At 33.3% G+C, this 15,035-nt stretch overlaps 2 protein-coding genes across 4 annotated transcripts in view; both read left to right on the top strand.

Moving 5' to 3' along the window:
* Positions 1-709: 709 nt before the first annotated feature.
* On the top strand, positions 710-9,554 carry LOC130614039 (DNA topoisomerase I, mitochondrial-like). 2 transcript variants are annotated; one of them, XM_057435437.1, is made up of 20 exons: positions 710-869; positions 1,073-1,097; positions 2,575-2,630; positions 2,711-2,860; positions 4,184-4,260; positions 5,024-5,053; positions 5,143-5,200; positions 5,483-5,572; positions 5,907-5,990; positions 6,112-6,172; positions 6,244-6,446; positions 6,644-6,873; positions 6,946-7,009; positions 7,396-7,705; positions 7,924-8,024; positions 8,112-8,180; positions 8,262-8,504; positions 8,584-8,760; positions 8,850-8,920; positions 9,029-9,554. In XM_057435437.1, exons 1-20 carry the CDS (start codon positions 852-854, stop codon positions 9,129-9,131), a joined length of 2,220 nt encoding a protein of 739 aa, XP_057291420.1. In that variant the 5' UTR covers positions 710-851; the 3' UTR covers positions 9,132-9,554. The 2 variants fall into 2 exon arrangements, with proteins under 2 accessions (XP_057291420.1, XP_057291421.1); XM_057435438.1 differs by lacking the exon at positions 5,024-5,053.
* Positions 9,555-10,381: 827 nt separating this feature from the next.
* Positions 10,382-15,035, top strand: part of LOC130613935 (F-actin-uncapping protein LRRC16A-like) — a 29,790-nt gene continuing 25,136 nt past the window's right edge. The window contains exon 1 of one of the 2 annotated variants that reach the window (XM_057435304.1): positions 10,382-10,574. In XM_057435304.1, the coding sequence (XP_057291287.1) occupies positions 10,535-10,574 (40 nt within the window). In that variant the 5' untranslated portion in view covers positions 10,382-10,534. The remainder of the gene's footprint in view (positions 10,575-15,035) is intronic. The other variant, XM_057435305.1, reaches the window with a different exon arrangement.

Raw genomic sequence — 15,035 nt, 5'->3', positions numbered from 1 at the left:
AAGAATACTCAAGATCGAAGCACACATGCTTTACAATTTCTTCTGTGGATGCAGGCATTAGTATTACCTAGTGCTTAACTGAAACCGATTTTCAAATCGAAGTTTTGTCTTTCTGTTATCTTCTCCAGCTTCGCCATAGGGCATGCTACTCAGTTATTTAGTTTAGCGTCGAGCAGCCACATGTCATATTATGCTCCTATTTTACCTAGGAACGAGTAACTATGGCAACCAATCACCTAAATTTTGGACTTAATTTTCTCGTACTGTCGCGTACTATGATATCCTCATCAATTAACTTTAGAAAAGACAATCCTCTGCGATATAGGTTATTTGTTGGTACACCACCTTAAAATTTATCTGCGTGGACATAAATTGCGAGACCCCTTTTTCCTCACGGTCGATGAGTGTGAAGTAAAAACGCTTCTCCAAATGCAAGAAGCCTATCCACAACAATGGAAAGGCTATCCAATATTTTTAAAGGTATTTTCAGCCAAAAATGTCTCAATATATTATGTTGCCTTGAATCGATCGCAGTTGTTATTGTCCCGGCCGCTTAGAAAAGACCCCTGGGGTTACGATGTGTTGCAAAAACGGGGAGAAGAAAGTAAAACATATACATTCTTTTGTCGAGAACCCGAGGCCCGCATGTCAAGAACAAAGAAAAAGGAACTTTACGCATGCGCATTTATTGAATACTGGACATAGTCTCAGCGGAATGTTGTTTCTTTCATTCCTTTTGAAGGTCGACACATAGTCTCTGAACGAACTTTTACACTTAGAAAATTTTTAAGAAAAAAAATAGATTCGTTAGTTGATCACCGTGGAGAAGTTAGAGCTTGACTTTTTAAGTCATGAATGGCCATGTGGAGGTGATGAGTTATTTATTTTTATAGTTATTAATTTAATTTCTTAGTAAAAAATTGTATCTTTTTGTGTTTTTGGCCTATCTAAGTAAAAGGAAGGTAGGCGCGCATCCAGCGTGTTTTAAAAAACGCGAGGAAAAACTGCATTTGTTGGTCGACTTCTGTTTTTTTCAAGCAATTTTAGTTTTTAAAACTTTTTTTTGTTTTAGAGTGGAGAAATCAATGGGTCGTCTGGTGAGTTTATTTTTAACAGGTTAAATCCCAGCTAGCTAGATTTTAAACAGAACTTGCTTGCTTTTTATAACTATGTAGGTGAGACTTTAGCTGTGATTACATAAAAAACTTGTAATGGTTGCCTTTTTGTGTTTTTTGTTGACAGTTGATAAGTTAGTGCTGTATATTCACATAATGTTTTCATGCTCAGAATCTATCTTTTCCTTCTCTTATATTCCTCAACTCAACCACAGAGTTCTTTAGAGTAAGATTAAAAAATGATGTTTTCACCAATTAAGTTGAATAATAACCTTTTGTTTATTGTGTCAATATGTCTACTGGGAAACCCCTTAATGGCTTTCCACTTATAATAAGTTGAGAAAAAATTGAAGGTCTAGCATACTTCTTAATAATGTGTACTTTCTGCTTAAATTTGTGTGTAAAAAAATTCTTGCTTTCGTCAACTTGAGTGTAATTTTTTTGGCACAGTAAAAAAGCTCATCTTTATTATCATATACCTGGAAATAAATGTGGCCATGTGCTTTCTTCAGGTTAAAGATCAATGACTGGTCAAAATAAGAAATGTTTGCCTAGTTCAAATTTAGTAGAGCTATCTCAATTTAATTTATCCTCATAACCTTGTACCACTTTTTGAAAATGTTGGAAGTAAAAAACAACAATAACAAAAAGCCCAGCGAATTTTCTCATTCGCAATATATGTGGTGACACAGGTTTTCAAATAAGCTTGAAAATCCTGAAATTTAATTACATTTTATATATTTGTGAACACAGAATTTTGGTGAATGTAAGGTAAAAAGCGATTGATTTACTAAAAAGGTTTGTAAAATGCTGCAGCATATTTGACATCTATTGATCACACAAATATTTCTAGATTGCATTTCGTGTATATATCTCAAAGAATTCTCAAAGAAATGCTTGTATATATTGGGCTTGTGATTTTTAAGGTTAATTTTAAGGTTGTTATTTAAGGCAATTTCTCTCAGAATTGTTCTGCAATATCAAACAATTTCGTCCTGAAAAATCCTGGAATTTACATTTTAATTTTCTCCATGATAAAGCCATTATTCATTATTTGGGCTCCTTTTGAAAGTGTATACATAAGAAGTATAGTTAAGAATTTGCTAAAAATGTTAAATAAAAGTTGCATTTTAAGAAACTTTTTATGCTCAAATAAGAACAAAGAAACCTTCCACAATCAGATTTGATTTGAAAGCGAGAAATAATAAAACAAAATTTTGCAAACAAAATTGGTAAATGTTCACGAAATATTTAAAGTCTTGTCGAAAAACAAGTAGCTAATAATGGAACAAGAAATTAATGGTATGTGGTGTACAGCGTTCCTAGGCCACATCTAGAAGGTGGTTTACTTTATTACAGAGTAGAAATTTTTGCGAACCAACTGTACATTTCAAACCCTGTATGCATTCTGTTACTTAGGCATCATATTCTGTTAAATGTATTTAATTTTAAATTTTAGAGCCAGTCATAAAAAAGTCCAAACCAATGATGAAAGAAATCAATATTCTTGGAGAGGTAGGCTTCAAGATATTATGTTCAAATGTTTTTTAGACTAATCTTCTGTCTTTCTCTGAAATATAACACTAATAATTTAGATGTCAAGTGGCATGACCTCTCCTCCTCCAGTAAATAAACTGCCAAAAATACCAAAATTAAAGTCACCCAAAAAAGAACCAACATCACCATTAAAGTCACCTTCAAAAGGAGCTAGTTCTCATAAAACAAAAGAAGAACCAATAAGTCCAGTAAGTTATTTTATGTAAAAAAAAAATAGTATGAATATGGAGCATCCTTGCAACACGGTAAACAAAATATAGTACAAAAGAAATAAATTTTAATGTGCACTTTAGCTAAGTAATGTGAGGAGAGGTACTATTTCATGTGCACATCCATGCATACACGTAAAATTATATGTCCAAATTTCTATTGTGTGTGATTTTAAGTTCTATACATTGCATTGTTAATCGTTACATACGCATTGCTGAATCTTCTTTAGACCTTTGCATTGAGTACAAAATAGTTTAAACCGTCTATGTCTGCACCTTGTTCCAAGAAATTAACATGTTAATGGTTTAAAAGGATAATTTTCTAAAACTTGTCTAGTATGAGCAAATACAAATGATGTGAATTTGATGCATACTCTTCTAAACAAATTATGTGTCAATAAACGATTCTGGTGTTAACGTGTTAGAAGCAAAACTATTATTGTGTTGTATTCCCTTCAATAAATTTACTTACCTGTCCAAATTTCTGTTAATTTCATTTTCTTTTAAAGCAATTTAAAACTGCATTAATTTCCTTGCCTGTGTCTATTCCCCTCATGTTAATTACTTTTGTTGTAAGTACATTGGAATATAGTAAACAATTTTTTTATTTGGAATTGCATGAGGAAATTGGAAAAGATGTGCTAAAATATTCAGGACAGGCTGAATAAATATATCATCATCATCATCATTCTCGGCTTAACGTCTGTTTTCCATGCTAGCATGGGTTGGACGGGGTATATTAATGACCCTTTTCCAATCTGATCTAGACTGTTCTAGATCTAAACTCAACTTCATCTGTATCAAGTCTCTCCTTATAACCTCCTTTCAAGTCTTTCTCGGTATGCCTCTGGGATTTGCCCAAGGAACTATCAAGTCTCTACACTTTCTTACCCAATTATCCTCCTCCATTCTTTCCAAGTGCCCCAGCTAATTCAATCTTCTTATCTGGATAACATCTTTTATTCTACGGAGACTTAGCCTGCTTCTTAGCTCATCTGAACTCTTTCTGTCTCTCAGACTGGCGTTACACATCCACCTAACCATTCTCATATCATTCCTTTCTAAACGGTCAAGATCTTCCTGCTTCATACATATAATAGATAATACATAATAATACATATAATATAATAGAATATACATGAGAATTATTTAGAAAATGCTTAGCCTCACCCCACCCAAGCCCACTTTCCCTGCCCCAGTCATTATTAAATTGCATTTGTTGATATCTTAAATTGTTACTCTCTGCTGAGCTGTTTACATGATACAAAAAAAATATTCTGCTTAAATTAATATTTTTTACAGAGAAAGAAAAACCTGTTAAGTAATGGACTTGTGGATGTCAAGAAAGAGGAAGCTAGTGACGATGATGTTCCACTAAGGTAATCTTTTTTTCTAAAGGGCTAATTACATGATTAGCTAGGATACTAGTTGGGAAATAATCAAACAACTTTGCTAAGATGACTTCAAAGTGCAAGCCTTGCCAGGAAAAAAAACAATGCAGTGCAGTCGTAAACTAATTTTAGTTATTAGGCATTGTTAAAGAAACACTAGCAAGAAAGTTTCTGATCTTTTCAAATGAAATAAAAAACAAAAACGTTTTTAATGGATACATCTAGACTAATTGTGTTTTTAACACTGAGACTGGAAAATCATGAACAAGCATGCTTTAACTCTTTCCATTTTGCTTGACCTCATCAACCTTACAATCTATGCCTTTATTATATAGTCGCAAATACATTTGTAACACTGGAGAGGATTAACAACTGCAATAATCAACTTTTCAGACCATTTAAAACAGTTGTTCAAAAATGCTGTTGTTATTGAGTGTCTTGTGGTCTCTGACATCTTTGGTTAAACTTTAGAATGATTAGATAAGTGTGCCTGCATGGATGCTATATTTTTTCTTGGCTAGCTTGGATGAAGTGATTACATGGATAAATTTTGTCCCCGTTAAGTGCAAATCAACCACCATGATGAAATTTTGCCTAACTTCTATTGTAATCTCATTTTCAAAATTATGAAGATTTATTAAGGAATGAGAACCTCAAATTTTGTCTCTGTTAGCTTGGATCATGTAATCAGTTTCTTAATCTAGGTGTGTCTTCCTTATAATTTGATTCTTACCAAGTGTTTTCTTTTTAGCAAAACAAAACAGGAGGTTACAGATTCAACGTAAAAATTTAATTTTGTCTTTATTTTATTTTGTAAAAAAGAATCAACAACACTTATAATTTATTTTGCTTTTTTATGATTTGTTATAGGGTCAAAGAGGAGAAACCTAGTCGAAAAAGAAAAGCAGAAGATGATGATTTTAAAACTGTATGTAGTTAGATAAAATCCATGTCTTATAATTTTATGGTGGTTATTTTTATTCTGTTAGGACCTTCAGCAATGTTACTTTGAATCGGATAGAATATTTGTGCAACTCTAAATTATAAATTTAACAAAGATTTTAAAATTTGGGACCCTTCTAAATTCTGCTAACTAAATATTTTTATTATACAAGACAATGATTTTTTTTTTGTAGTGATATCTTGTCTTCCTATCCAGTGATTCATTTATGATTGTTATTTCTTATACTTTGATGTTATATTTTTTCAGCATAAAAGTAAAAAAAAGAAAAAGGACAAAAAGAAATCAAAGGATAAGAAGTCAATCAAAGAGGAAAAAGGAGCCACAAAGAAGAAAGTGGTAAGTGAAACTTCACCCTTGAAATTTCAGTTATTCACATGTTTAATATTTTGGTTTTCAGTAATTGTTGCGATCAACCCTTTCCAATACCGCATAGAAAAAAAATAGATTCTACACTTTTTTTTACTTGTAATGGTTTCCAAACGCTTATTATTTTAGTGATGCTTACATTAATGTTCATGCTACTGATACGATTCTTGATATAAAAATTTTTCTGCCCCATCTACTTCATGTAGTTTTCATACATTTTTTTGCAAAGCTGCAAAGTTTGCTTATCACCATCATCTTCTTGAGATTTATTTACAACTTTATCTACAACTTTGCATATGTCCAGAAAAAAGAAGAGGAAGAAGTGTGGCGTTGGTGGGAAGAAGAACCACATCCAGAAGGTATCAAGTGGAAAACATTGGAACACAAGGTGCAACTTATACTTTAATCTCCTATAAATTTTGTATAAATATAAATTTTTATAAACTAAAGGAAACATATTTTTTTCATTAATTTTAGTACCAATTTTTAACCTTCTTTTTCAATTTTAGGGACCGTGTTTTCCTCCTTTATATGAACCTTTGCCAAAAAATGTCAAATTTCGTTACAATGGTATGTAACATTACCTGTTTATTACCCTTTCTTATGCCAAAGAATATTACCTATGTTTGTTTGTTGTTTAGGTGAAGTTATGGAGCTTAGCCCTGAAGCTGAAGAGGTTGCAACGTTTTATGCAAAAATGTTGGATCATGATTACACAAAGAAAGAAATATTCAATACAAATTTTTTTGAAGATTGGAGGAAAGAAATGACTTCAGAAGAGAGAAAAGTTATTAAAAAGTTAGAATTGTGTGATTTCAAGGAGATGGCTGAACATTTTAAAAAGGTTTTAAATTTTTCTTATGTTTGATATTTGTAATGTGTGATAGAGTAAAAGTACTGCCTAATTGCAAACTAAGCACGTTTTAAGGGGTAGGCTGTATACTATTCAGCACTTGTACAGATGGCGTTGACCATTTTTTTAATGATTATTGTAGTCCCTTTAAACAGAAAAGTATTTTAACATTAATTTTTTGCTTGCAGTTGTCAGAGGAGCGTAAGAACATGACAAAAGAGGAAAAAAATGTCATCAAGGAGGCTAACCTACAACTAAGTGAAGAGTATGGGTTTTGTATGATGGATGGACACAAACAAAAAGTTGGAAATTTTCGTATTGAACCTCCTGGATTGTTCAGAGGACGTGGAGATCATCCAAAACAAGGAAAGTTGAAGAAAAGAGTATCTGCGAAAGAAGTTATCATTAACATTGGAAAGTAAGAAGCTTTTTTTTGGTTAAGTATGATTCTGGAATTAAAGTTTTAACAGTTAAAACTTGTTGGTTTTAGGGGAGCAGAAGTACCTAAACCTCCTCCAGGAGAGAAGTGGAAGGCTGTGCAACATGATAATACAGTACGTCTGTTTTTTAATAATTTGCTTTCTACAATAACCTTATATTTCGTGATTTATTTTGGAGTAAGGTAACACTTATCTTTTTTTTGTGGATATTTATTTTCAGATATTGACTAGATTACCTGACATGCAATAAATCTGACTCAATATCAACAAATGTTTTTTTTCCTTTTTTTCTTATTTGGATACGACTTGTACTTGACTTCATAAAAGCGTGTTTGTTGTATTGAAAAACAAGGTTGGGCTTTTGAAGGCAAATCGTTTTCGTAGTTTTTAGTATTTCTTCCTTCATAAAACTCTTGAATTTATTCTGTGAATTTCACTTTTAGATTTAATAAATTTGTTACGTGAAGACGACTAATTTAAACCCTACATCATGTTTTTAGGTGAGTTGGTTGGCTTGTTGGATCGAGAATATTGCTGGTAATTATAAGTATGTTATGTTAAATGCAGCTACAAGAATGAAAGGTGAAAAGGATTGGCAAAAATATGAAACAGCTCGAAAATTAAAGGATAATGTTGACAGTATTCGTACACAGTATAAGGATGACTGGAAGTCAAAGGAGATGAGGTTACGTCAACGTGGCGTAGCTATGTATTTCATTGACAAGCTCGCTCTTAGAGCTGGTCACGAGAAAGAAGAAGGCGAATCGGCAGATACTGTTGGTTGTTGTTCTCTACGTGTTGAGCATATAAGTAAGTGGAACAAGTTTTCATGGTGTAAATTTCTTGATTGAGTTATTATTCTATGGTGTGTGCCAGATAATTAAAAACCTTTAAAATTGACTAGCTGACTTAAAAGTCTTGAATATCTATCATTTTTCAGAAAAAGCCTTTGTAATAGGACTATTTTTAATTGATTTATTTCTGAAGATCTATAAATACAGTGTTGATAATCATTTTAATACCATTAGAATTACATCCGGAGAAAGACGACCAAGAATATGTTGTTGAATTCGACTTCTTGGGTAAAGATTCTATTAGATACACAAATAATGTTCCTGTTGAAAAACGGGTGAGTGTGTAAAATATATCGAATATGTCAGACAACTTTGGAGTTTGACCAAGATTTTCGGTCTGATGTTTTGTTACTCTTGTTTAGGTTTTTAAAAATTTACAACTGTTCATGCAAGGAAAGCAGGCTGGAGATGATTTGTTTGATCGGCTTTCGGTAAGGAGAACTTTTCCTTTCTTTGTACTATCTATTTAAAAGAACTCATATAGTCATCATTCCGTGCGGTTTATCTTATAGACTACTTCACTTAATAAATTCCTCAGTGAGCAGATGCCTGGATTAACCGCTAAAGTATTCCGTACATATAACGCGAGTAGCACTCTTCAACAACAATTAGACGAACTTACGGAACCGGGAGCTAGCGTAACGGCGAAGTTTTTACAGTATAACAGAGCTAACCGTGCTGTTGCTATACTATGTAACCATCAACGTGCAGCACCGAAAACTTTTGACAAACAAATGGAGAATCTAGTTGCTAAGGTACAGTACCTGTTTACACGGGTTGAAGTTATTTAGCGTTTATGATGTTTTAACGTTTTTGAGTACCCTGAATTTATAGCTCAAAGATAAAAAGAAAGCCATAAAGAATACAAAGAAAGAAATCAAGAATTACAAACGTGAATATCACGAGCAAGGTAAAAGCGAGCGAGTGAAAAACTTGATTGAAAAAAAGAAAAAGCAGTTACAACGTCTGGAAGAACAGTATTTCAAATTAGAAGTTAATATGACAGATAAGGTTAGTAGTTGAATTTTAAGTAAACACGACTGAAGCATTTGTGTTGTTGTGTTGTGTTTTATATTTTGTTCGATATATACATTTTCTAGGAGGAGAATAAAGAAATAGCGTTGGGAACATCTAAGCTGAATTATCTAGACCCTAGGATATCTGTGGCTTGGTAAATTTTTATTTCTTTCGGTTTATGCTGCACCATAGATAAAGTCTCGTTTGCCCTTTACTTATACGTAGCCTGTTTTTTATGGACATAATATTTTCGTTTTTATAGGTGTAAAAAGCATGAAGTACCCATCGAAAAAGTTTATAACAAAACGCAACGACAAAAGTTTCAATGGGCTATCGATATGACGGAAGCCGACTTTGTTTTTTAGCTATTTTTAATCACTATGCATTAAGCTTTTTATAATTATTAACGTGTCAAAACCCTTTCATTATCGTTTCCTTATCTGATCTACTATGCTTTTTTCCGTCTTTCTTAAAGGCATCTAGTTTTTGAAAGAAAAACTATAAATGGAACTAACTACACAATGAGGTTAATAGCCGTCCTTGATTCTCAATAAAGTGGTGTTAAGGAAAGTTTTTAGTATAAATATCAATTTTATCTGTTTAATTTATGCATGTAGTGAATTTATAAGTTATTACAATAAAATTGTGTGTAATATGGTAGTTATTCGGTTTAGTCGCTTTTTGAGTCTAATGCAATTTTAGCAGCTTTAAGTGTCCTTGTATGAATTCGTTTTCTCAATATGTAGTGTACAGTAGTAGTATTGCGAACAAAATTATAGGTAATGACATTGTTTTGTTTTTATTTTGCTTTTTTTATTCCCAAGTGTTGATTTTACTCAAACACCCCTCAAATAAACACAGTGTAATAGAAGATATTCGAATCAATGTGCCATTGCACATTCAGAATTATCTCTTCTTTTGAAGGCCTTCAACATAATTATCGTGTTTCAGTTACACCCACGAGGCTTATTTGTTAGAAATAATTTTGAGGGAAGGGGGTGCGTCATTTCGACAATGAATTGGCTTGAATAGTCGCTATTTCAAGTTTGCGGATTTCTCTTTCCACTGGTGCTACTCAAACACATGGATGCATAGTGTTACGTGCGTCCTACCATGCAATTGAGATTAACTGCCATCTTTGAGACACAAATAACGAGGGAAAAAGCGCTTCAAAAATGTAACGCATTATCGGGCACTTTAAGGTAACGATTGCCTACTTTTACGGGACTAATTCTTGCAATTTGCTTTAAAATGTGAAATTTTGCGGAACTTAATTTTGCGAACAGCGTCCAAAAAATGGGTAAGTTCTAGATGCAGCGTGTTAAAACTCAATTCCAAAGTTAAACAATTGTGTGAGTTTTAAAAATTTTTTATGGTTTGCGTTTACTTCGTTCTCAAGACCGAAATAATATATAATACATGTATTAACGGTTAGATTTGAAAGCACTATATTAACTAAATGAAGCAAGTATTTGTGAACATGGGAAATAACAACAGGAAATAAGGATAAAATGACTCGATAATAAAAGAGCGAACGTTCGTTTGCCGGTGTTTTTGACAGATCAAAGCTTTGTTATTGTCTCGTCTAGACAAACAACTACGCTTTATTATATTAACAATATGATAGAGTTGAGCAAGCTTAATACTCCCAATTTGCTCTCGCTGTTTCGTGGGACGAAGAGTTTTTCTAAACATTCTAAGTGTTGGTTGGATGATTATCATGGATTTGTAAGGTGTTTCTAGCACGGTTTTGGTCTTTATAAACGGCATGGCAATTACCGTTGAAGAGACTAAAGATGATTATTTAGGTATGTGAAAATTTTCTAATTTCAACCTTTCACTCGCTATCTCTAGATTCCCAGGATATGGGTGATTTTAAAAATGCAGTTGTGAAGGGGTTGGAGTGCGTAAGTTTTTTGACTTCATTGGACATAGTGAAGTTATGTTTTTATTGCTATTGTTATATTCAAAGCCTTCTAATTTTTTGACGTGCACTAAAAAAATCAGAAAAACTGGCAGCCCAAAAAATGCAGGCCTTAGATGAAGAAAGTCAAATTTTGATTAAAAACTTTTGTACTGTGGCTGCTAGCATCTTTTTACTGTCAATTTGTGTAAGAAGTCTGAGAATTTTAAACAACATGCATCACAATGAAATTTGTCTAGACTGCTTTTAAATATAAGTTTACCATTGTGTGCTTTATTTAAATTTTGTCAGAAAAAGTCAGTTTATTATTTGTCGGATTTTATTACAGCTGTTTAGGGATCGTCCACAAATTTCGTCCCATTAACGAGACGCTATAAGACGAAAAAGTTAAAAAAAATTCGTCTCGTTTTGTTCTTAATTGAAATTGAGACGATTTAAAAATCGTCTCATAAATATCAGGAGACGATATTTTGTCAATTCGTCTCAGAATAAAAAAAGTGGAACAAAATATTTTAAGACGAATTGAGACGAATTGAGACGCTGCGGTAAAATCACGGAGACGAATTGAGACGAATTAAGACGCTGCGGTAAAATCACGGAGACGAATTGAGACGAATTAAGACGCTGCGGTAAAATCACGGAGACGAATTGAGACGAACTAAGACGACAGGGTTTCTTAAACACGAAAATTTATTTAAAAAGCTAGTGTTTTTTAAAGTGGTTTTAATGTATTCAGATATTTCAGATAGCGACAGCGACCTAGATTGGTTGTTTACGGACGATTCTTTGTCCGATGATGAAAATGAAGATTACATCAACGAAATTTTACAATGCGGTAAATATTTATTTTTATCTCGTCGTAAAATTTTCAGCAACGGTCTTGAAAACAAAAAAATATATAATTGCCCAATTTATCTTGTGATTTTTCCGTAGTCATGAGAAAAAAACTACTATAATTATAAAACTATATATTTTCTTTATTCGTAAATTTAAAGCTCGATGATGCAAAATCTTTAAAAGATTTGTTGTTTTTTTACCAACAACACACAAATATTCGAAAAACCTCACTATTTTAACTTTTCTCTTCGCACATGCCGGTGTGAGCATAAGAAGTAAATAATAGCAATTGAAGTTTGTTGCGATATTGCTTCTGAAAATTACGAAAAAAAACTATTTTTGCTTTATTATTTTTGTCAACTTGCACTGTTATATTAACTTAATGTATAATTATACTTATACAATTGATTATGGTGGGCTGCACATTGCAAAAAAAAAATTATTAACAATTTTATGTGACAGAAACGGCTTGTCAGAAGCAAATAATGTTCCGCAAAAAAACTGTGTGACGTGCGGTTGCATTACGTAAAATGATTTCAGACAAATTAGATAGCCGCTTGTTTAGACACTCAGTTGAGCAGCCTAGTGCCCATGGATTAAGATTTGAATCATTTTTTGTAAACTATCACAAAAAAAAATCAAATGGATAAACTTTTTTCCTTTAGCCTTCAATTTTGTCAATTCAATACGCGATTTGTTTTATAAAAACTGCGTTTTTAAGAGCGTTGAGGCTGAGATTTTGCCAATAATTAAGAACATATTAAAAACGTACTCAACCTGAATTCCTTCACAGATTATAAGAACAAAATAATGTATTCCAGTAATCTTTTTTTGTTTGCTTGAATTTTTTATATTTTGTGCTGGACTTAAACATATTATCTCATGTATATAAATACATAAATTTCAGAAACTTTGGGAAAAATATATCAATAAGAACAAATAGAGGCTAAATTCTGAAGTCGTGTTCTTACTATTAAGAACAAAATAAGAATAAAACAGACTGAAAGTCTCAAAAGTAAGAATAGCCAGCCTCAAGTCAGATTTTACTAAATAAACATTAATAAACTTGTTTAGTAATCACTCGCGTCATTATTTGCATTTATAGAATAGTCTTTTTCTTATTTTAGCTTCAAAAAAACGAGGCAGACCAGCGCTACACGAGCAACATCCGGGCTTGGTTCCATGTATCGCATCCTACATAAGTCAGAACTCGGCCGAGGCCCATTTGAGGCGCAGAGACAGTATTATGTACACAAATGGTGTAAGCTTAAAAGATATTGTCTCTCACATAAAAAGTACGCTCGGGTTAAATGTGAGTAAGAGCGCAGTGCATTACCTCATGAGACCGAGGAGAAAAAAAACCACTTCGAGCAAGCGTCACAAATCGTTGGTTGATGCACGTGTTCCGCCCAAGCGCAACACGGGAGAAAAAAAGATCCATGAAGATTTTCATTTTTCTTGCTCCCAAGTTAACTTGGTTAATGAGTTAGCGCAGTTATGCAATGAAAACACAATCTCCTTGTCAGTTGACAACAAAAACAAGGTGGATGTTGGTATTCCCGCCACGAGTAGACGTGCGCAAATCCGACGTTATCACATCGAAAATGAGGCTCCCATTTACAATGACCACGACTTCCCCTATCCGAATAGTAAATTAACCCCAGCAGGTTATCAACAATTAAAGGTGAGAATAACAAGATCACGCTCATTATCTCCAACCCGCCAGCCTTTAAAAATAAATAGAAAAAGGTCTTTGTCTGAAGGAAGCAGTTTTCTGGTCCTAAAATCAGAAAGAACCAAGGACAAAGTTGGTAGAAGCAAAATCAAATGGTCCCGTAAAGGTCCGCTTTTCATACATTTATATCCTTCACGTTTAGTAGAAGCCACCAACGTCATGCATGTAAACTATCTTCTTCATCTTTTGCAACAAGAAAAAAAAATTAAAAATGTTTATAACGTCGTTGCAATTGCAGATGGAGGCCCCGACTGGTCAACAAAAGCAGTAGTTAACCTGATGTCGTTGGGTTATTTGTGGTTGAATTTACGTTTAGATTGTTTGATCGTTCAATGTTACGCTCCGGGGCACTCCCGTTTTAATCCTATAGAAAGATGTTGGTCTTTCCTCACCCAGCAGCTGGTAGGAGTAACGCTTCCCGTTGAGGTTGATGGAAAAACACCTAATCCAAATGATTCTGAAAAATGGTTAAACGTCCTCGACAATGCTGCAACGGTTTGCTCAAAGTTTTGGAACAATAAAATATATGATGGTTTTCCAATAAAAGTAGAAACCTTCCTATCTACAAATCCGTTGCTGAAGGATATCAAGTGCGCGCACGATACTATCAAAAGATTTTGTGTTGCATCCAGAAAATCGATAAAATCATCTGTTGAATTTACAGAGCTACAACAGAAATACCGCTTTTTCGTGAAGCATTGTACGAGGAAAGCGTATCAAATTGAGTTTGTACGTTGTACTAGCACAGATTGTGACCATTGCTCATCCTTGCCACTTCGGAAGAACCAATTTTTAGACGTGATAAGAGAATTTGGAGGCACGTGTCCAACACCACAACATAGTGATTTTTTTGCATTTTACGTGGTAGCGATATAAAGAAAAAGTAAGCAATATTCTTATATTTTTTGGACGCGAGACAGTCCGTCTTTCAGAAATACTTATTTATGTAGAGTGTATACAAATAGCTATCTACGCGTCCTTTTAGATGGAGTACACAGTTAAGTCCTCAGTCCAAGCCTTAGATCCCGAAACTAGGCATTGGCTTAATGCTGTAGTCGTAGAGAATAGTGGGGAGAGGCTGAAAGTTACTTGGACAGGCTATGCAAAATCGTACGACTGTTGGCTTGACACAAACAATGTGAGGATGCCAATTCTAAAACGGTCGTTGGTATCAAGGAATGCCATCAATTCAAAAAACTTCCCGTTATACAAGCACCCTAAATATTTACAAATGGGTCATATTATTTTTGACAGGGTTCGAAAAACAAAGTTCATTGTTGATGTTAACGATGAATTTAACGCAAAGGTAAATAGATTCTATTTTTGTCATATCATAGTCACATTAAGAAAAGTGTATGCAAAAATGGTTTTTGTTTTCTATGTTTTCTTTTTTTTATCACGTTCGAATTCGATTTCATACAGAAGACGTTGCATTGTATCGCGTGAATGATGCATAATTTTGACAACACATGTTTTTTTTAAAGATATATTGCAACTCTAGAATTACTAAGAAACAATTATTTAATTTTTATTAGAACAATAAGGCTGATATTTGTTGAAAATAAGAATAAAATAAGAACAATTTCAGACTAAAAACACATATTTAATAAGCAAAAGGTTTATCCGGTAAAGAATATCTCCCAAAGCCCGTTTATTTAGACTTATCCAGTTTTTAAACTTTCCAAAACTTACTTTTTGCGAAGGTTACCACACGATGCGGCAACTCGGTCATGTACGAATACATGGAGGAAGCCAGTGAAGAGGAAGCCAGTG

Source organism: Hydractinia symbiolongicarpus, chromosome 11 (assembly GCF_029227915.1).
Source record: "Hydractinia symbiolongicarpus strain clone_291-10 chromosome 11, HSymV2.1, whole genome shotgun sequence".
NCBI lineage: Eukaryota > Metazoa > Cnidaria > Hydrozoa > Anthoathecata > Hydractiniidae > Hydractinia > Hydractinia symbiolongicarpus.
This window is presented reverse-complemented; position numbering and strand designations above follow the sequence as displayed.